This window comes from Artemia franciscana, chromosome 9, assembly GCF_032884065.1.
Source record: "Artemia franciscana chromosome 9, ASM3288406v1, whole genome shotgun sequence".
In the NCBI taxonomy this organism is placed as follows: Eukaryota; Metazoa; Arthropoda; class Branchiopoda; order Anostraca; family Artemiidae; genus Artemia; species Artemia franciscana.
The window spans coordinates 13,032,367-13,056,192 of NC_088871.1; the positions used below are offsets into that span (position 1 = coordinate 13,032,367).

Here is a 23,826-nt window from a genome sequence, read left to right on the forward strand (position 1 = left end):
ATCGTCAGAAAACATTAACACTGATAAAGATGCATGTAGGTATGTGCTTCAGACTAAGTAAATGAATCGAAATACTCCTTAAAAAACAAATAATTGTGTTTGTTACTTTTGTATTTGATAGGTATATGATTGATGATTTAAGTTCTCAGGGTATAAAGATGTGGTAGATTTCTAACTTTTTTCTAATCTTGAGATTTTCTGATATTCAAATTAAAGTATAAATGTCGATATGTCTGTTGAGCACAAAGATAAAAATTAAAATTTGACTCAGATTTAGAACTAAGTAAGAGAATTGTCCTGTAAAAATCCTCATCAGTATATGTAGCAGTTTAGACAATTTTATGGACAAATATATGCAACCCCTATACAAAAACTTAACTATATTTTGTGGCTGGTTGGTATTGAGAAGGTGAAAAATTCTGATGTAATATTGTAGTTTCATTCCGTTTCCATGGTTAACTCAAGTTCTGTGAATTTCCACTTCTTATAAACATTGTATTAGTAAAAAAAAAAAAAAAAAAAAAAAAAAAAAAAAAAAAAAAAAAAAAAAAAAAAAAAAAAAAAATCGATGCCATTCCACTGATTTAAACTGAGAATTCCGACACACATCTATACCAGCTAGATAAAAAAACAGGAGCTAAGAGCTCATATAGCACTTGTGACGAGGCCGGAAGAACCAAGAGCTCAATTTTCTAAGATTTCTGTTTCCCCCCCTCCAACCCCCTATGCCCTCGGATCCGATTCGAATTGAAGATGGAGTATCTGAGACATAAGATCCTTCTATATATCAAGTTTCATTAAGATCCGATCACCCATTCGTAAGATAAAGATACCTCAATATTGACGAAGACATTATTGTCATATTGTATTCATATTAGATTATATAGAAAATAATCAAATTCAAAATAAAACAAAATAGGAACGAATAAAAATAAGCCCAATCTCAAAAGAACTACAAGATTAGCTGCAGAGAAGACAAATATCGAAATAAGGAATTATTCCAATTTTCAATAAACGCAGTTAGTAAAATGAATGAGCCTTTTTAGCTTGTAAAATGTTAGCTTTTATCACAGAGTATTGGCTGAACTTTTTCAAGAAATAATGATGCCTAGGCTATTTTAAAAAATGGATATTTAACCTAAAACTTTTATTGTAAGTGTGTTATTGTTCATTATTTTCTTTGCTGAAGACGGCCCTTAGATATGGGACCAAAATATTCATATAGGTTTTGTTCGCTGTCTTGGGAAAAAAGTCCTCATTATTCTCTCTTCTTTATTTGTAAAAGATACCTCAATTTTCACGTTTTCCAAGAATTCTGGTTTCCTCCTCCAACTCCCCCAATGTCAACGGATCTGGTCGGAATTTAAAATGAGAGCTCTAAAGCACAAGATCCTTCTAAATATCAAGTTCATTAAGATCAGATCACCGGGTCGTAAGTTACAAATACCTCATTTTTATTCAATTTTTCCGAATTACTCCCCCCCCCCCCCCCAAAGAAAGCAGATCCAGTCTGGTTATGTAAGTCACATATCTTGGACTTGTGCTTATTCTTCCCACCAAGTTTCATCCTGATCTCTCTGCTTTAAGCGTTTTCCAAGATTTCCGGTTCCCCCCCCCCCCCCCTAATGACGCTGAATCCGGTCGGGATTTAAAATTAGATATATGAATTACGAGGTCCTTCTAAATATGAAATTTCTTTAAGATCTGATCACTCCCTCGTAAGTTAAAAATACCTCATTTTTTCTAAGTTTTCAAAATTAACCCCCCCCCCCCAACTTCCCCAAATAGAGCGGAACCTTTCTGGTTATGTCAATAACGTATCTAAAACTTCTGCTTATTTTTATCACCAAGTTCCATCCCAATCCCTCCACTCTAAGGGTTTTCCAATATTTTAGGCAACTCCCCCCAATGTCACTGGATCCAGTCAGGATTTAAAATAAGAGCTCTGAGTCACGATGTCCTTCTAAATATCAAAATTCATTAAGATCCGCTCACCCACTCGTAAGTTATTAATACCTCATTTTTTCTAATTTTGCCTCCCTCTTTAGCCCCCCAGATGGTCGAATCTGGGAAAATGACTTCATCAAGTCAATTTGTGCAGCTCCCTGACACGCCTACCAATTTTCATCGTCCAGAAGCACCATACTCGCCAAATCACTGAACAACTCCCCCAAAGAGAGTGAATTCAGTACGGTTACGTCAATCACGTATCAAGAACATTTGCTTATTTATCCATCAAGCATCATTCCGATTCCTCCACTCCAAGTGTTTTCAAAGATTATCCCTTCCAACTCCCCCCAATGTCAAAAGATCTGGTCGGGATTTAAAATAAGAGCTCTGAGACATGAATTCCTACTAAATATCAAATTTCATTAAGATCCAATCACCTATTCGTAAGATAAAAAATACCCCAATTTTCACGTTTTCCAAGAATTCCGGTTTCCCCCTCCAACTCCCCCCAATGTCACAGGATCTGGTAGGACTTTTAAAATTAGAGCTTTAAAGCACAAGATCCTTCTAAATATCAAATTTCATTAAGACCTGATCACCCTTTCGTAAGTTACAAATACCTCATTTTTACGAATTACCCCCCCCCCCCCAAAGAGAGCAGATCCGGTCCGGTTATGTCAGTCACGTATCTTAGACAGGTTTTTATTCTTCCCATCCAGTTTTATACTGATCTCTCCGCTTTAAGTATTTTCTAAGATTTCCGCCCCCCCCCCTCCAATGACGCTGGATCCAGTTGAGATTTCAAATAACAGATCTAAGTTACGAGGTCCTTCTAAATATGAAGTTTCATGAAGATCCGATCCCTCCTTCGTAAGTTAAAAATACGGCATTTTTTCAAATTTTTCAGAATTAACCCCCCTCCCCTAATATAGCGGATCCTTTCCAATTATGTAAATCACGATTCTAAGACTTCTGCTTATTTTCCCCACCAAGTTTCATCCCGATCCCTCCAATCTAAGCGTTTTCTATGATTTTAGCCCCCCCCCCCCACAAAAAAACTCCCCCTAATGTCACCCGATTCGGTCGGGATTTAAAATAAGAGCTTTGAGACACGATATCCTTATAAACATCAGATTTCATTGAGATCCGATCACCCGTTCGAAGTTAAAAATACCTTATTTTTTCTAATTTTTCAGAATTACCCCCCCCCCCCAACTACCCCAAAGAGAGCGATCCGTTCCGGTTATGTCAATCATGTATCTAGGACTTGTGCTTATTTTACCCACCAAGTTTCATCCCGATCCCTCCACTCTAAGTGTTTTCCAAGATTTTAGGTTTCCCCTCCCCCCAATGTCACCAGATCCGGTCGGGATTTAAAATAATAGCTCTGAGACACGATATCGTTCAAACATCAAATTTCATAAAGGTCTGATCAACCGTTCGTAAGTTAAAAATACTTCATTCTTTCTATTTTTTCCGAATTAACGGACCCCCACTCCAAAACAGATGGTCAAATCGGGAAAACGACTATTTCTAATTTAATCTGGTCCGGTCCCTGATACGCCTGCCAAATTTCATTATCCTAGCTTACCTGGAAGTGCCTAAAGCAGCAAAACCGGGACCGACAGACAGACAGACCGACAGAATTGGCGATTGCTATATGTCTCTTGGTTAATACCAAGTGCCATAACAACAACGTTGTAAACATCACCCTGTTTCGCAAAAAACGCAAACCCTCAAAAACCAAAACAAAAGACAGCCAAAAAAGGAATGATACCAATTTCTTCGCCTCAGTGCAATAGTAAAACTCGAAAAAAAAGGGGAAGAAAATTTGACAGTAAAAAGAAGTAAATATTTTACTTTTGAGCCCAGTTGTGACAGCACAATCCTTTCTTCAAAAATGATTACTAAGACCTTTGAAGGAGCATTTCGACTCATATACTCAGTCTTCAGTATATACTTATACGAACCTTTATTAAAGTTCTAAAGAGTTTGGCCTTTAATTTAATGTTTTAGGATAACAGGGGAGGTGATATGTCATATAATGCAGAGCTTTAATTAGATGGCAGTAAAGAGGCCTCCATTTGCTCACCAAAATCTAAGACTTAAATTAATAATTTTTGCACTTCTCATACATTTACTTTCTATTATAGAAGTCCTATATAAAACAACGATGCTGTAAAAACCACCCCGCTTCGCAAAAAAAAGAACCAAACCCAAAAAGACAGCAAAAAAGGGTAATTTTTATCAATTTCTTTGCCTCAAAAAAAAAAAAAAAAAAAAAAAAAAAAAAAAAAAAAAAAAAAAAAAAAAAAAAAAAAAAAAAAAAAAAAAAAATGATTTTTAGCCCAGTTGTGACAGCACAATCCTGAAATATCATTTCAACAGCCTAAAGAAGTTAGGATTGTAAATATCCCCTCCTTTTTATTACGAAATGAAGATTTTCGGCTTCCAGTTGGCTTTTGTGGTAATACGGACAGATTTTCTCGATAGACCTAAATTTATTAAATACTTTTGGGCGGTATGCGTCATTATTAAAATAAAACAGAGACCACACTAAGTAACTAAAACCTTGCTTCAAACTTGTTTGCAAAAAAAAAAAAAAAAAAAAAAAAAAAACAGTCTTAATAAATTAAAAAATTATTAAAAATTCAACTATTAAAAACTTATAAAAAAAAAACTTTCGTCCCAACCCAAACCAGAGCAAGCGGTCCCAACCACAAACCCACCACTACGTCAGGGGAATCCGCCACTGTTAACAATAAGTGTTTTTTCTCAGTTTCTAATGAAACCCGATTACAGAAACTACTACTTTGATTACAAACACTATAGCGTAGCAGCAAGGAGTATGAAGCCAACACAGTTGTGCATCCCTTCTCTATCCTAATCCATTCGAAGCTTCACTCTTTACACCCTACCAATAAGTTCCCATTTCCTTTAAATCCTTTCTTACAACCTCTTGTCATCTCATTTGGGGATGATCTTCATTTCGATTGACAGATGGTTGGCCAACAAAGACGATCTTTGGCAATTCGTCTTCCTTCATCCGCAAAACGTGTCTTAACCATCTCAACCTTTCTCCCATTACAACCCTAGAAAGTGGGATAGAACAAATTTTGCGTATACCTTAGTGTTTGAAATACGGTTAGTCAGACTTCTGAACCCAAGAGTTCTGAGCAGATTCCTCTGGAAAACACCTAACGAATCCTCCTCCGTCTATCCAATTGCCCATGTTTCAGAACCATACTTGACCATTTTCATTACTGTAGCTTTCAATATTCTAATCTTGTCTCCCGAAACTATCTTCCTATTCTTCCAAACTTTTTAAATTGCAAAAAGAAGCACCCTGGGCCTTGCCTATTCAACTTTTAACGTCTTCACTGATTACAAAGCTTGACAAAATGCCATGAGACGCCACAAGCTAGATGGCATTGGCGTTTTTTGACACTAACGCTGGTTTCTACTGTTTTAAATTACATATATTCTTTGAATTATATCATCTTTGGGAAAAACTCAAATTCACAGTTGAACATTCCAGACGGGAATGTTCCCGTTTTTTTTTTTTTTTAATCTAGTAGTAATAAAAGCTGATCCAACCTAAACTTCAGCTCTGAAAATATTAATTGAACCTTACCTAAGCCTCGAGCAGCCACTGCAGTAGCAACAAGAATGTTACGGTGCCCAGATTTAAAGTCACGCAGCGCTTCTTCTCTCTGATATTGAAATCGATCTCCGTGTATACTTGTGGCAGGAAGGTTTTTTGTTGAGAGTAATGCGGCAAGAAAATCGGCAGTCTTCTTCGAAGATGCAAAAACCAGAGTCTTAACGCCCTCTAAAATAGAAATGAATGTAAAAAATAATTCGACTGATATTTCGGAGATCTCGTAAATAACGAATTTTTTCTTTTAAATAACTCTTTCACAATGGACTAAGAAGTAGAAAATAATTTTCAGAATTTATGAATGTAAGTGATAACAACAGGCGTAAAAAGGATTGGGTCATACATAACATAGATCCAAGTCATCAATGCATTTATGAAAAAAAATCGGCAAGTCGAGGAAAACGGGCTAAAAAAAGATCAAGTTATATAATATTTTTTTTTCTAACTTGACCATTTCCACTGAATTTCGGTTACGACATCATTTTTACATAATCCTAAAGAGCTAAAAATTAGCCTCCCATTCACTCGGACCATCTGTCTTGGCTTTTTCTACAATTAGCCATGGCTTGATGCCCACAACTACTTGATTTTAATTCAAAATCGACGGTCTTGTATATCAACAATGGACAACTCCCGAGGGGTATTTTTCGAGAGGGGGGGGGGGGTAAACTCCGGCCCCCGTTAAAAAATGGTAGGAGGGCAATCAGTCACCCTTCCATTCCATTTTTAGCTGCCCTCCTTCCAAACAGCCAGGAACAGCCGGTTCTAAATAGTCGAAAAGTCAAATGACCATATCTCCAGCGGTGATTTATCCCGCAGCCCCTTCATCCTTAAAGTATACTGACAAATCTAACACCGTATACTTTTAAGAATGAAGGGTGAAAAAAAATTCCTTTGTTTGGTATCCATATTCCTAAATATTCAAAACAACATAAACCAGAGAACGTCACGTGCCTGACAGAAAAAAAAAAAAAAAAACATACACGGGCATAATATTAATAACAAGAGCTAAGAGCTCACATGGCATGAGCTCTAGCAAAATTCTAAGAATCAATAGACTGATTTAAAAGGAAAATCAGAGGGTTAATACCGGTCAGGATTTAAAATAAGAGCTCTGAGACACGAGGTCCTACTAAATATAAAAATTCATTAAGATCCGATCACCCATTCGTACGTTAAAAATACCTTATTTTTTCTGATTTTTCCTCTCCCTTCAGCTCCCCAGATGGTCGAATCGGGGAAAACCACTATATTAAGTCAATTTGTGCAGGTCCCTGACACTCCTACCAATTTTTATCATCCTAGCACGTCCAGAAGCAGCGAAATCGCCAAAGCACTGGACCCCCCTAACTCCCCCAAAGAGAGCGGATCTAGTCCGGTTACGTGAATCATGTATCCACGACATTTTCTAATTCTACCCACCAAGTTTCATCCCAATCTCTCCACTCTAAGCGTTTTCAAAGATTTCCGGTATCCCCTCCAACTCCCCCCAATATAACCAGATCTGGTCGGGATTTAAAATAAGAGCTCTGAGACACGAATTCCTTCTAAATATGAAATTTCATTAAGATCCGGTCACCCGTTCAAAAGTCAAAAATACCTCATTTTTTCAAACTAACCACCCCCCACTCCACCCCAGATGGTCGAATCGGGGAAACGACTATTTCTAACTTATATGGTCTGTTCCCTGATACGCCATCCAAATTTCATCGTCCTAGCCTATCTGGAAGTGCCCAAACTAGCAAAACCGGGAACGACAGAAATTGCGATCGCTAAACGTCACTTGGTAAATACCAAGTGCCACGAAAAGGGAAGAATACAATACAACATGACATGCCAAAACATACTCAAGTACCCCCCCCCCCCCCCAAAAAAAAAAAAAATTATTATCCACTTCACCTTCAAACGACCACTAGCTTGTTATCTTGAGACCTCTGGAGTAGGTGCGTTTAAACACTCATGATTGCCATACTTCTTGCCGATTCATCATTAATCGCAGCAAGCAGTATTTTAAGCAGAAATTTTAACAATGTAAATGAAGACTAACAGATGACCCAGAATGAATCATTGGGTGACACATAAAGAGCGATGGGACACACGTCTAAGAAACGAATATTCAACATGCTACTTTAAGACTGACTGGAACTAAATTCTAACGTTGTTTAGCATTAATATCTCGAATTCGTCATTCTTTTTTATAACATGTGTGATGTCAAATTTTAAACCAAAAACGGAGCAACCGTTAGACTTTTCTTGTTTTTGAGCTTTTCTGGCAGATAATGTACAGTAGTTATATGTTTTTTGTTTAAATATTTAAATATATATGATTGAACTGAAATTGAATAGTATGACACAAAATAAACAGGAGTAATAAACTGCACTAGGGATGAACTTCCGAGCCCAAACAAAACGATTTTAACGACTTTTGTGTTCCATTTGTTACAATAGCCCGTTAATGTTTAGTTTTTAGCCCCCCGCCCAAGAAAAAAATTGTCCCGTACTATTGAGAAGGATGAGTTGAGAAGGCAAAAAAGAGAGAGAATGATCGAAACGTTCACCTTGTCGGCAATGAAGAATTTTTCGCAAGCGAAAAAAAAAAAAAATTCACTGGGGAATTCTCTTCCTAGAACTGATCTGAACTCTTCAGCAATTCAGACATTTAAAAACAACAACAAAAAGTAGAGTAAAACTCCTCTTTAGAACTACATAAAATAAGACAGAAATAACATTTAAGAGTCCACTTTTGTTGAAATACATATTTCTTTTAGTAGTTTTCTTTATCGGACTTTTTCTTCTGTGATTAAATTTCTTCATTTCTTTTTGCGTTACTTCTCATTTGTATTTCCTAATCTTTGAAAAAAATTTCCTCAAGGACATTTTCTTCTAAAAAATTCAATTTTATTTCATTTCGTTGAGTTTTTGCTACATATGGCAGCAATATTGCAGCTGGTTCAGAGGGAGTTTACAAAAAAAAAAAAAAAAAAAAAAAAAAAAAAAAAAAAAAAAAAAAAAAAAAAAAAAAAAAAAAAAAAAACATAATTTTTCTATGCATCTTTATTACATTTTTATGAGTCAGTCAAAGATTTTGGGGAGGGGATTCAAACTTGGTCACCCCTTGGACACGGTCATGGTTACTAGCCTCCTTTTTTATCCTGTAACTTCGCGAGAATGCTCACCTTTTTCTGTCAAAATTTCGAGAAGTCGATCGATTCGACTCTTAGCATCAATCTCTATAACTTCTTGAAGTACGTCCGTGCAGGCTCCACCCACTGTGCCAACAGTAACAAAAATATAATTCTCAAGAAATTCTGCAGCCAACTCTTGAACTTCGTTAGGAAAAGTTGCTGAGAACATCAATGTATTTCTTTCAACCTATAAGGAGATCCAACATAAATATATACAAATGTGAATACATGTAAATATAAACGAGAAAGTGGATGATCAGAGGTAATTTTTTTTAAATCATGAACAGACAGGGTCTGAAATAAGACGAACGAGAAAGGCAACATATCAATATAATAGAATCAATTCTACGTTTATGCTGAGTCAAAGATAGGTGTTAGATAGATCGGAGTTAGCAACAATCAACAATTTAAACAAGGAGTCAGACAAAAAGTCACATCTCAGAAGAGAGTATTCTGTACACCTAGGAAAAAATTGGAGGCACAGGAGAATGAAGCAACCACCCCTTTGTCAACAACAGACACAAGTGACCTCTAGCCGAGTTCTACATATCCAAAGCTTTTTTTTTTTAATTAAAAAACATTTCATGTTCTTTAAGGGAGATACCAGAAAAAAAAAAAAATCCTTAGAACCTACGGCTCCCACGGAAGAACCTGAGACTCCCATCGAAAAGCTAAAATTATTTCTAAATCTAGAAGAGGAATATTTGTGCACCAAAAGTACTGACTTTTGAGGACTATCGATACCCGATACTGCTGAGTATCGGGCACTACTACTTCTAGCTCTGGGTAGTCGAAAAATTATTTTTAGAGCATTATCAACTCGGAAACTGGTTTAATTTGTTGAACTTATTTTTGTTTAAGGAGATTCGATACCTTAAGGGATAACCCTATCTCGTCCATTGTTAATTTTTTTTTATTTATATTGAAAAACTATTTGGGATTGATAGGACGGTCTTGCCATAGCTTGTAGAGCTTTTATAAGAATTCCGAATAAACAAATATCTGAATCCGACAACTACTTTCCCCGAAATTAAAAAAACCCCTTAACTTCTCTTATTTTTTACCCAAGATAGAGATATTCAGTTTTATTGAAACTGACATCATTAGAAAGAACAAATTCTGTTTTTTTCGATTAGGCTGATCAGAATTTTTCTTTTTAAAGCTGAGTAAAGGGTAGTCCCTTACAGATTTCTAGTATATCTGGTTGAAAAACCCCAAAAATCCACTAAAAAAAGTCACTTGATCAATTTTGTCGCTTTAGGAATTCCCTGAGTGTAACCAGCCCTGATTGAAACATTTTTAACACAAATTTACTGTCTGTTCGCCACTGTATGGCTTGATGCCCACAAATGCTCGATTCTACTTCAAAATCAACGGACTTGGTCGATTTGAATGAAAATCAAGTAGTTGTGGGCATCAAACCTTGGCTAATTGTAGAAAAAAGCCGATACATATAGTCCGAGCGAATGAGATGCAAATCTGGCATAAGCCCTTTTTAGGAGTGTATAAAAATGATGTCAGTTCATTTCGATAGATAAGTCTATCTATCTATCATCTGTCCATATGTCATTCCTAGGGCAGAACTAAGGTATATAGTCATAGAACTATGGGATGAAAGATTGGATTGATTTTGGGTTGACGCGTGACGGACAATGTTCACTGGAATTGTAGACAAAATCTGGGACTTTAATTTGCTTGGACTTACAGGCGTACAAGTGAAACCTAAGCCTAATAGACTTGGTCACTTGTAGTCTAAGAGTGTAAAGGTTAAAGTTAAGAAAGTAAGCTAAGCCGAGACCAAGACCAGTCTGGTCAAATTAAAGTCCAGTCAAACCACAAATTTCAAAAGTTCTCGAAGAGAACTAGTTCCCCGGGAGAATTTGCATACAGAGCCTTTTGTCTTTGAGGAATCTTCTCAATTTAATAGTGGGAGGTGAAAACCGTGCAAGAATTTGGCACGTTTTTAGTTTCTTAGCCTACCCTAAGCTGCTGTAGAACTGATTTTTCAGACACTTCAAAATGTAGGAGAGCAAAGGAAGCAGATTTTCCCGAGCTAAACTAGGCCTAATCTATACAGACTGGGTTTGCACAAAGTGAAAGCAACAAAAGACGACAGTAATTACTTATCTGAAATATTCTAATAAAGTCACCAACTGCTACACTGTCATTGGCGCTATTTGTTTTTCAACCCTTATCTTCTCATGTTAAATCGTAAAATACCCAGAACTTATGTGTTTCCCACTCTCGTTGCGTTAGATAAATTCTTATATAACATTTACGAGAAAATCTAGCTTACAAAAAAAAACACAAATAATAATGCCTTGACTAGCTCTTACTGAGTTACGTTCTCCTTCACCCCAATTATATTCTTATGTTCAATTGTTTTTTTTTTAATCAGGCGAGTTCCATATTCAGATATTTAATAATAAAACAATCCAGAGTTCATGCCTTTAATAAAGATTCTTTATTAACGATGGAGATTCCTGACTGACTCTCACCAATTTGGAATTAACGAGAGACTTTCCAATAACTTAGAACTAATTTCCATCAAAGAGTAGATATTTTAATTTGAGAACAGGGCTCAAATTGTCAATATAACATCAAACACCCGTTACTACAAAACCAGGATTAATCATAAACCATATTCTTTTCTTGTATTTATACTATATGTGAACCTTTCAAAGGCCATTGTTTCTTGATTGGATAATGGGTCACTCGTCCGGTGGGAAATATTTTTCATTTCTTTTTTAGGTAGGTCGTCTCGTGCGTGTCCCTTGACCCCTTGACATAAATAGGAAGCAACCCCCAATTCAAAACTACCCAATCCCACTCGTCCTTGTATATTTTTCCTTGAACCCACTACTCCTCGCGTTGTGGACCTACTACTCCTCGCGTTGTGGGTCAACAATAAACTCAATAATGCATAAAATCTTCGACCTGTTTCAACATTTGGTAAAGATTACAGAAAATGGAGATTTTACAGAGAATAAGAGAAAAATTCAAATCTTTATTTGGTTTAGAACGAGGGTCTACGGTGTGACTCTGTAAGCTTAAACAGTCAATCCAGCTTAATATGGATAATTGAAGAAATTTTAGGGAAAAACATGGAAAGTGTCGAAAGGTTTACCCCAACCATACATTATACTCCCGGCCAAAGACAGAAATTCAGGAGATCAGTACCACATCATTGGTTATCATGTAAAAAGTTTATAATTTGTATTTGAAGTCTAAAATTTTGATGCGAATATTTTTTAATTTCATGTTTTATATCAAAGAAAAGATTATTTTTATCATGATCTTATAAAACAATTCATATCATTTTTATATTTTTCATTTCCTATGTTTTATATCAAAACTTGTCAGTAAAAATGTAAAAATGATTCGAACAGTGAATAAAATCAGTTGTCAACTGCAGGTAAAAGAGAAAGAGTAAAGAGACTTTCTTAAAATTTAATATTTTTTACATGAGGAGGTAAAAAGTAAATGCAAGTGTTGATGATAGTGATAAAATGAAGAAAATAATCCAAACTAGGAGCACAATACTCATCTAGCTTGAATACCCTGCAGGAATAGTAAAACAACATAAGAGACAAACCTTTACTGGCATCGTTCCATGGTATACAACTTTCTTGACTTCGCCCATGAAGCCCATGTCCAACATTCGATCAGCTTCATCAAGAACCAAAAACTTACAAGCAGAAAAGTTGAATACCCCACGATTCATAAAATCTATCAATCGGCCGGGCGTGCCAACGAGGATATTACAGCCACTCTATAAAAGCAAACAAATTTAAAAACAAAAAAATTACAGTAACACGCACTATAAAAACGCAAACTACAAAAACAAAAAAATAAAAGCAAACAAAAGCTTCAAAATTTGTAGATTACAATTTTGGCCATGATTTTGAAGAAAAACAAGTTTATCTTCACAAAGAAAATTTCCCAAATAGGCACAGCAATTTGAAGGTTTATTATTTTGCCCCCCCCCCTTTTTTTTTTTAGCACTGACAACGGTTTAGCGAGTTTTTGCCAAAATATCTACTTGGTCTTTAACGTTTTATTTGAGGAGCTGAAAATCAGCCTCATTGGGTTTGGCCTTTTTATTAATAATTTTGATAAAATTCTAGTTTAGGGCTTCTTGCTATTTTGGAGAGTAGTAGTTAGCTGAATTAAATTTTCAGAAATGAATCCACGGCTTAAGACGTCCCCTGAGAAGACATTGCCGAGATACTATGTTTACTCTTTTCTTACTTATAAGGCCTACAAGTTTTGCTTCAGTTTTCAAACTGTTTGTCGTGAACTTTGTTTATGAAAATTGCAATTCTTTTTATTTCAGAAGTATTTTAAGCTATACCAGGCTTTTCCCTAGATTTAAAAAACATTTAAATCATCTTTAAAACCTTAGAAATTGGGATTCAGCAAAGATATAGGGCACAAAACACAGGAGTTCATTAAGGTAAACTACTTTCAAAGGCGGCAAAAAGCCCCTAAACTAGAATTCTATGTATGTTTTCTTTAATTTCATCTTTTTTTGCCGTACGTCAGATTCAAATCTTAAAAAGCAAACATTTCAAATTAACAAAAAAAAAAAAAAAAAAATTAGAACTAACCTCACAATGCACCAAAGGAACAGCATCAAAAGCGGGATCCGACTAACCCCCCCCCCCCCCGGAAAATTTCGCCCACATATAAAACTTAGCAGCCACAAAGGAAGGATCACAAATAATAACAAAAAGAGAAAAGGAAATTTGGGAACAATCTACATATATTCCAAATATAGGCAAAGTATGTGGTGTAAAATATCCTTTAGTATTTATTTTTACATTTTATTTCATTTCTTTTTTCCTGTTTCTACAATATTTTTTCCCTAATCAATAAATCCTTTTTCCGAAATCAATTTGAACCTTTAAGCAGTAAGACTTTAGGCCAAGAGGACTAATGTACAAATAATTATTCAAAGGGATGGTCCTTCCTCTAACAAAGAGTAAATTTTTTTTTGATTGGCCTGAAAGTTCAATAAAACCTCGGACTAAGAGGACCTTAGTCCAAATCTTGGACTAACAATTAACTACAATAAGCAAAAACATTACTTCCCCTCAAAAAGGGCCAGAAAGGTACCAAAAACTGTTTTCCACCAGCTTCAAACAGAAAGAGCAATCTTAGAGACCCAGCGTGGAGCTACTTCGATTGGAAATCGAAAGTTAAAGTGCCCCTTTTAAAGGCCGAAACCTACTGGGGGGACCCTCCCCTCGGTTCATTTTCTGCTCTCCGGCCATCCTAAGACATGATACCAAATCAAAATTTTGAGATATCTGTTTTGTTCAAAACTTGGAATTATCTAATAAATTTGTTTTCGAGGTTAATATTACCCCTATAGGCCCATTTTTAACCCTTATCTTACCCTGCTCGGATGGCTCAGCCCCAGAAACATGAAATAAAGAATGAAATACAAATATGAAAATCCGCTTTTAACAGATAAACGAAAGCTGACACGCCTTTAGCCTTAAAACTATAAAAAGGTTAAATAGGTTCTATCTAAAAGTCTAAATAGGTTCTTCGTAAGCTACATTATACACTTATTGACAACTAACAATCAGAATTTTAATAATACAGCAAAATATTACATGTAAATAAGAGATTTTTTCGTCCCGACTAACGAAATTTTTGTCCCGACCCCATAAAAACATAAAAAAAAAACAAATGTTTGATTTTTCTTTAAGCTTTTTCACTGTCCTTGGTACTTCAATGGTATACACGAAAAACAAGAAGAACAATAGGGATTTTTTTAAGACAGTGGGGAACAAATTAGAATGAATTTTTCGGCCCTATGTCCAAGGGCCATCCTCAGCAATACAAATAAGAGAAAACAACTTACGAGAGGATAATATCTATAAAACTAAAATAAACAATTTTTCAAATCAGTCCCAGCATCCTTACCTCAGTGAAGTTCAACCAAGTTGTTTTTCTTATTTGTATTGCTGAGGACGGCCTTTGGACATAGGGGCGAAATATTCATTCTAATTTGTTCCCCACTGTCTTAAAAAAAATTCCCTATAGTTCTTCTTGTTTTTGGTGTTTGTGATGGAAAGGCAGTGTGGTCTTCATCGTTATTTATACTTCAATGGTTTAGTACACTAGCTATAGAGTTGAATTCGTAATTTCAAAAAATCACTTAACAACCATGCACCACACACCAAACATACCTTAACTTTGTCAGATTGATAACGAGGCGCAACACCACCATAGACAACAACTGGTTTAATAATGGTATCGTAAGAAAACTTGACGGCTTCCTTAAAAATCTGTATAGCCAATTCTCGGGTTGGACACATGACAACCGCTTCTGGAGTTTGTGTTTCGTCATACGACGAGGCAGCGCATCCTTCTTCGATCAGGCGATTTATGATTGGGATAAGATAAGCACCCTAGAGGAAGTAAAAATTTATCATTAATTTTCTAAAAGTATCACGTTAATTGAGGAAGTTTCAAGGAGGAGGCAAAATTCATAAAAATGGAAAAACTAAATTTTAGGAGCATCAGAAGAACCTAATGATTTCGTGAAAGAATAGGGGGGCGGGTACATACTAGTATAATTATCACGAAACTCAGACTTTTTTTGTGATCCAAGTTTCGCTATAATTATATGGCATATTCTAAATATGATTCGAATAGCTGTGGCGACAGTGATCCTTTTTAATCTATAACTAGAGAGAGAAAGAGAGAGAGAGAGAAAGAGAGAGAGAGAGAGAGAGAGAGAGAGAGAGAGAGATGGAGAGAGAGAGAGAGAGAGAGAGAGAGAGAGAGGAGAGAGAGAGAAGAGAGAGAAAGAGAGAGAGAGAGAGAGAGAGAAAGAGAGAGAGAGAGAGAGAGAGAGAGAGAGAGAGAGAGAGAGAGAGAGAGAGAGAGAGAGAGAGAGAGAGGAGAGAGAGAGAGGGAGATAGAAAGAAAGAGAGAGAGAGAGAGAGAGAAAGAGAGAGAGAGAGAGAGAGAGAAAGAGAGAGAGAGAGAGAGAGAGAGAGAGAGGAGAGAGAGAGAGAGAGAGAGAGAGAGAGAGTCTTCTCTTTGTAATTCAGTAATGTCAGTAATTTAAAGAACTCAGATGTTACGGAGAGTCTATTAAAAAACAATTAAGAATCAGAGGTCAGTACAAACAGAGAGGTCAGGTTCAATAATGGCTGGCCTAAAAACACAGTTTTCCTGATCGAAGTGAAGCAACTTAGACCAGAACTAAAAAAAGCAAAGAAACAGCTTAGAGCGAGCAAACAAGCTCTCATACAAAAAAGTTTTGAAAATATTTATGTTGATGTCCTGTGAGCGGGAGCTGCTTGATTCATTGCAGTTTGAAGTTTTTTAGAAGACGGGAAAACGGTCTCCCCTACCTAGTTTAATTAAGAATCAAAGTGCCTATTCCTCATTACTTACAAATCGACTTGAGAGAAATGACCTGAAAGTCCCTTGCGAAAAATGGAAAGCTTTCGACCTATGTTTGATAAATATTCCAAGCCAACAGAAACAAAATTTTTTTTTGTATGCGACACAATATATTTACTTGGAGGTTTTCTTCCTTTTTTCGTTGATGGGAGGCTTCCAGACGCATTCAGGCATTTTTAGTATATGTAATATACATTTTTAGCATAGTAGATAATTCTAGAATATTTTCGTATTTCAGGCATTTTTTAGAATATTCTAGTATTTCAGGGTTTTGTGTATAGTTTTAAGCATAGGCATTATACATCTTTAGTATAGTGTTGGCATTTCCAGAATGTTTTAGTATTTCAGACATTTTTAATTATATTCTGTTATTTCAGGCATTTTTAGAGTATTCTAGTATTTCAGGGTTTTGTGTCTGGTTTTTAGTATAGGCATTATACATCTTTAGTATAGTGTAGGCATTTCCAGAATGTTTAAGTATTCCAGACATTTTTAGAATATTCTAGTATTTCAGGGTTTTGTGTCTAGTTTTAGGTACAAGCATTATACATCTTTAGTATAGTGTAGGCATTTCCAAAATGTTTTAGTATTTCAGACATTTTTAGAGTATTCTAGTATTTCAGGGTTTTGTGTCTAGTTTTAAATATAGGCATTATACATCTTTAGTATAGTGTAGGCATTTCCAGAATGATTTAGTATATAAGACATTTTTAAGTATATTCCGTTATTTAAGGCATTTGTGCATATTCTAGTATTGGCAGTATACATTCTTAGTACAGTAGACATTTCTGAAATATTTTCGTGATACAGGCATTTGTAGTATATCCTAGTGTTTCAGGTATTTTTTAGTATAATAGAGTATTTCGGGGATTTCTGTGTAGTTTTTAGTATAGACACAAAACTTTTTTTTAGAATATTTCATATTTCGTGCATTTTCCCTTTGCCTCAATTAATTATCCAATATAATTATTATCATATGATTGTTATAATATTTTTCCTTTGTAGTTATTAGCAAGATTTTTTAACTTAAGTTTTTCTGGATCTGATCTCGAAATCGTTAAATTCCTGTTTTCTTATTAATTATACACTATTCCATACAATTAGAATATGTAGATATTATTATCAGTCAGTACAGTTTTAGCATACAAATTATAAGCTAGAACGTTTTTCAAAGCCAGTATGGGCACAAGCCATTTAATTATTCTATGCATTTATTATTAATAACTAATTAACATTCTATATAATCATAATAATTTTATATCTACTGTAACCCCTATTCTTCTTAATTACTTAAATTATTTAAACAGCTTGTACCGTTTCTCGAGTCAATCTGGGTACAAGCAATTAAGTTTCCTTTCTTTATTAGTTATTCGATCTACTATTTAAGAATAGTTAATTATTATTTTATGTTATTATAATGTTATTCTAATCCCTTTTCGAATTAACTTGTATAATAGCTTAATATCAACCTATTTTTTTCCGGGATTTTTTTTTTCATTTAATTATTGTATACGATTAGTATAACTAATTATTAGTCTAAATAATTATACAAGTATACAATTATTCTAATCCTTTTTCAATGTTAAAAAAGAAGAATTCCTGCACTGAAGAGGTATTGAAGAAATAGTTTTACAAAAGCCAGTTGTTTTCAGGTAAAAGCCGCCAAGTCGCCTTTCTTATTAGTGTTTCCGATTTCTATATAATTATTATTAGAAATTAATTAACATTCTACAAAATTACTTTAATTTCGCAAATCCCTTTCATATTTAATTGTTTATATAGTCTCAAGAACTTACGGTTTTTCCAGAGCCGGTCTGCGCACATGCCATTAAGTCCCTTTTCTTCATAATGACTGGAATGGCCCACTTCTGAACAGGTGTAGGTTGAGTATATCCAGATTTCTTTATATTATCTAATATTTTTGGACGCAACCCTGCAGCATCAAAAGAATCAATTCCACTAGGAAGGTCTTCGCCTGTTACCTACAAAATCCAAAACAAGGAGGATTAACAATTTAACTTAGAACATAATAATATTGCATTATATTTAGAGTTACTCAGTTAGAATCTTGTCATCAGTATGATCAGAACGTTTACTTTGACAACATCATATAAAAAAAGAGAATGAAGTCACTAGTATTGGGGGGAGGGGAGGGAGTTTAATTATACTTACGAAAAAAGTTTTGGAAAAAGTCACAATTGACACACGAGAAATACTTTGATTCTAACATGATAATCACAGTATTTAAATTCACAATAATCACTTGAATAGGTACTTCAAAGTTACAGATTTACTATTTTTTCAAAAATTCTTTCGTCAAAAGTATTTATAAACCATAAAAATCATCAAGATACCACATTTTCTGCAGTGCTTAAGATACACTCAAAACCCAGAGCTTTTTTGGAGGGGAGGGGGTAAAGGTTGAATAATCCAAGAGAAACAAATGATGACACAATAAGATATATCAATTTTCAATTTTGACCACAGCCTATATAAAACAATCCCTTCCTCTTAACCCTTCTGATCGTACACACCAGGGCATATGATTATATAACAAACAGCTCCAACCCTTGGAAAGAGGAGATAAAAGACCTTTAGATAATTCCATAAACAACATTGGCCGCTCATAACAAAGAATGAAAATTAAGCGATGGCGTTTGAAGATCCCGATCCCAAATTTTTCGGGAAGACAACCACTTCCCCTCTTCAGTGCTCAATGAAAAAGCTACAAGGAAATATAATCAAAAGTTCAAAGAAATTTAAGTTTTTATTCAAGTCTGAAAATTTTAAACCAAAAAGCCTTATTCCGGGTTTGTTAATCGTAGATGCGGTGCCTTGTAGCTTGATTTTGGAATTAAATTTTAGGTTTATAAAACTATTAATTTTGAATTTTATCAACGTAGTACCTTAAATTAGGTATATTTTTTCCAGCACCGCACTGCCTTTCTACGACGAACAAATAAACGTTCAAATGGGGATAGGTCCCACATATACAGTGACCATCATCAGCAGAAATACTAAAGCAATAAAATTAAAACTAACGTATTTATACAGAACTAAATAATAACTTCCGGTTCATTCATTAGGTTTGTCTGAGAGCTCAATGACAAGGTTCATCACAAGTCTTGAGTTGTAAATTTTCATCTTTAATCTTACCTAAATGCAAGTTGAATTTGACAGTGGCAAAATCTTCCCCGTCTTCTAATTGCAAAAGGAATGTTTTAGAATTTGGTCACTCATCTCCAATCAAGACTTCCCTGGTCGAAATATCCAGATATTTGTATCTGTTTTCACTGTCTAATAAATAGACCTATCCTCATTTGAACGTTTATTTGTTCCCAATAGATAAGAGTCGATCTAGATTTTAAATCCTAAACAAAATTTGGAAAGATAACTTGGGTAGCTTTGCTACTGAAGGATTCAAATGGATTGCCAAATAGACCCAAGAAACTAAAGATTGAAAAAATGTGGGCAGTCATCACGTTGTGACTCCGTTCCAGCCCTCCATTCGACTAGTCCTACTTAATTTCATTTTATGATTGTAAGACAAGTTCAACTTCCCAAGCATAGCATTATCATAATCAAGTAATTTTTAATCTCCTTTTAATAATAAGTTGTATCAGCTTTTTATCTTATTAATTGACCAATAATTATATATATATATATATATATATATATATATATATATATATATATATATATATATATATATAAATATATATATATATATATATATATATATATATATATATATATATATATATATATATATATATATATATATATATATATATATATATATAAATAAATTTAGCTTGAAAGCGGCACAATAATCTTTTTTTTGGAAAATGAGCCCACTACCATCTCCCGGTGTAAAAGAAAAGTCCGGCCACGAATTTAAAAAATTCGTTTCTCCCTCCAAGTCCCCTTAGTATTTCTCGTAAATCGTCTGTTGACAGATTTTGAAGACCCCCGGAGGTATAAAACCCTTGGACATATGTAGTTACAAAACGCAATTGGTTAATTAACAAATCCGAGCTTTTAGAGAAAGGCATTCTTGTTTGATAGCTGCGAAGTCTCGGATTCTTATTAGTTTTGCATTAAAAGCTATGCATTACAGAAAAAAAAAAATTGTATACCAGGGACTGAGCTTCACACGATGATAGTTCATCTTCCAATGTGAAAAGAGCCGACACAGATAGGTCACAACTTCGGGGAAGTTCCTTTAGGACCTTTATCAACTTTTTAGAAAAACAATTTTCATACGAATGACAACTAAAAAACCCACACATGTAATACCCTAATGGTTTTAATTTCTACGCCGAATAAAATAATATGAAATTGAAGTTGTTTTAAGAAAGAGACTAAAAAGTCTTTATTTTCACCGAGCGAAGGGAAGTACAGGTTTCCAAAAAGACTAACCTTGGCTGCTACATTTGAAAATTTACTAAAATTTATTCCGGCAGTAGTCCCTCGGTGAAAAAGGAGCTCCTCTGTTTCTTCCTCCTCGTCGGGAATGTACGTTACTGGAGCACGCTCTGGCTCGGTTGTCTCTCCAGCTGGTTCCGAATCGTCCGATGGTCCTCTTCCACCACCACGACCCCTTCCCCCACGGCCTCCTCTACCACGAAATCCAGAACTTGTATCATTACCAAAATTATCTGACTCTGCAAAGGAATCACCGTTCCAGCCTGATTCTGCTGCTGTGTCTGTTCCATTGTCACCCCAATCAGACGTAGTAGTTTCAGTCCTGCCAAAGCCACCACGTCCGCCACGACCTCGGCCTCCTCCACGACCTCTTTCGGCCCTAGGTTCAGTGCAATCACTTGCTCTATGGCCTTCTTGCTGACACTAAAATAAATATTCAATTATGAATTCACTATAAAAAAGGTATTAATAAGAAATTCAAGGATTGTCTAATGTATAAAACATTCTTACTAACATCACAGCCACCTTATGGCAACCGTAAATACACAAAACAATATTATCACTGATTTCACATGTACCAATGAACTTATCGTATGGAGAGTTGGAAATTCCCTCCCATAACTTCAACTCCCGAAGCATGGGCATCTAAATTCAGTCTTTTTCAATATTTACTCATGCCCTAATGTGTTTCTTTCCTAGGTAAATAACTTTCTTTTATGAGGTGGGACGGGGTCGGAACTTCAAAGCAATGTGGATAATATGGAAAGCATCCGAATTCACTAAAGGAGCCTAAAATAGTTACCCGATTTGGAAAAATTCGTATTATTGCTATGCAGTCATACAGACAAGAGTTGCCACCTGGTGAAAACAAACACTTGATTTTAGTGAGTTGTTGGTGGATTTAATAATTTTCTTCAAAAATCCAGGGATTAATGATCTGATTTAGAATTTTTTTTTTGTTTAGGCTACATAAATAATCAATAGAAATAATGATAAATCCCTAGGAGTGGCAACTCTGCATACAGATCATATGAAGTCAAAAGATTTTTTTTTTCACAGAAATTAGTGCGTAGACAAAAACCAAGTGCGTAGACTGAAAAAACCTTAGTGCGTTTTTTCAAAAACATTAGATAATTTAATTTAAACTCAAAAACCTTAGTGCGTAGACTGAGTAGAATTACTGAGACAATTGGGCATAGTGTGATGTCATAGATGGATATAAAAAAAACAAAAAAAAAAAAAAAAACAACACCAAGATACTTGTATTGGCCCTTTAGGCTAATTTAATAGGATATATATGCAGGGTTGCCACTCCTAGGGTTTTATCATTATTTCTATTGATTTTTCATGTAGCCCTAACAACCGCGTAGCATTACTGAGACAATTGAGCATAGTTAAAATGATGTCAAAGATGGTAGGTTAAAACAGAAAAATACCAAGATGCCTTTATGTTATTTATTGGGAATGGTTACTTTAAAGGGATCGTTTAATATGAACTGTTAACTTCTGGAGGGGAGGAGACTGCAGGGTTAAAATAAAAAAAAAAAGCTCAAGACATTAAAGATTAACGGGGAAAATAGTTAACAGAAAGGAAAACTTTATGACTAGACCGTCCAGGTCTTTGCTAAACCATCATTGACGCAAGACGTAAAGGTAAAAAAAATACCGAAAAAATGACACTACAAAATCCGTTAAAACAGAAAAACCAGAGAGAAGAGAAATCAAACTAAAAAAGTGACTGAACATAAATACAGAGAATCAAAATAGCCGAAGTCTGAAGGTGAAAGAACAAAGAAAAAGAAAAACAATTAGAGACTGAAATTAAAGATTTTTATTGGGAATTTCCATCGAATGTATTTTTAGCTAGGCGTAATTCTGGTACATCAACAGTAGCAGTGTTACATGTTTTATCAATAATAACAATCAAGATTAATTAAATAGTAGAAAAATGGCGGGAACAGTCATGGTAAAAGCAGTCGCATATTTTAACTTCTATGTTTCAAAGTTTATTATCAGATTTATAATCAGTAACCGCAGAAATCCTTGAAAGTAACTTCAATGATGATAAAACACTCTTTTTGAAAAATCGAATCAATACATTTTTATATTTTACTGTTATATTAAAATTGTAGTCTCAGATTTGAAGTCTACAAGCTTAAAAGCCCATAGATGTACACATTGATAAAAATTAAATATTATTTGTGAAACGCATATGATGATATTAAATTGAAAACTTGTAGCCCTTTGAATAAAAATTTTCTGAAGTCAAACTTTGAAAGATGACAATTAAAAATCAGGCAAAAGATTCCCCAGAAATTTTGCTGACGTAACGAGATTCGGTTGTACAGCCAGCCACTATGGCTGGGGAATTTCCGCTTATTGCGTAGTAATTGGAACAATTTTCAAAAGTAGGCGGTGCCAGGAGAACTTGTAATGAAATTCATTTGTAATTTGTATCAGTTATTAAATAACTTTAGAGCTGTACACACGTTAAAGCTTGCAAGAATTTATCCTTTTAGAAAGCATAGGAGAGTACTTTATAGAAAAGGATCAGAATATGGGAAATATTACATTTGAAGAATTTATGCTGGAAATGCGAAATGAAATATTCAAGCAAAGAACCTTCAAAATTTATAATGGTGACCACACATTTAGAAGCCACAACGAAGAAGGACGAGCAAAACAGATTTTTACATTGAGAATGAAAAGTGAACTGTTTGCAGAGACAGTGTATTCTTTGGTAAATGGCACAGGTTTTGCAACAAAGAATACTGCTGAGGTTGCTACTACCCAAGAAACGCCGAATCAGCAAGAACAAAGGAAAACAGAGGCAGATTTATCAGCAGAAGAGTTATTGATTGATGTTCAAATTGCCAAACCAGTTACGAAAGAACTGAGTGTATATGAAAGACTTAGACAAAGGCTTGAAAGACTTAGAGAAAAGAATGGACAAATTGCCAACCAAATTACAAAAAAAATTTAGTATTTATGGAAGACTTGGACCTCATGTCAATATTAGAGAAAAGCCTGGCAAAGAGTTTTACAAGAAGTTACCAAAATTGGCTGATGATGAAAAATTCAATCACAGCGATTTTTAGAAGAAATTACCAACCAAATAGAGCAAACTATGGCAGCAGGACTGGTGGCCCAGGTTCTCAACCTCAGATAAAG

At 34.9% G+C, this 23,826-nt stretch overlaps 1 protein-coding gene across 2 annotated transcripts in view; it reads right to left on the bottom strand.

The window, feature by feature from the left end:
• LOC136031020 (ATP-dependent RNA helicase vasa-like) overlaps window positions 1-23,826 on the bottom strand; it is an 80,538-nt gene that overhangs the window by 18,400 nt on the left and 38,312 nt on the right. For both annotated transcript variants that reach the window (XM_065710199.1, XM_065710198.1), the window contains exons 5-10: window positions 20,650-21,078; window positions 18,024-18,209; window positions 15,000-15,221; window positions 12,392-12,568; window positions 8,788-8,983; window positions 5,585-5,782 (exon numbers count right to left, since the gene is read on the bottom strand). In XM_065710199.1, the coding sequence (XP_065566271.1) occupies window positions 5,585-5,782; window positions 8,788-8,983; window positions 12,392-12,568; window positions 15,000-15,221; window positions 18,024-18,209; window positions 20,650-21,078 (1,408 nt within the window). The remainder of the gene's footprint in view (window positions 1-5,584; window positions 5,783-8,787; window positions 8,984-12,391; window positions 12,569-14,999; window positions 15,222-18,023; window positions 18,210-20,649; window positions 21,079-23,826) is intronic.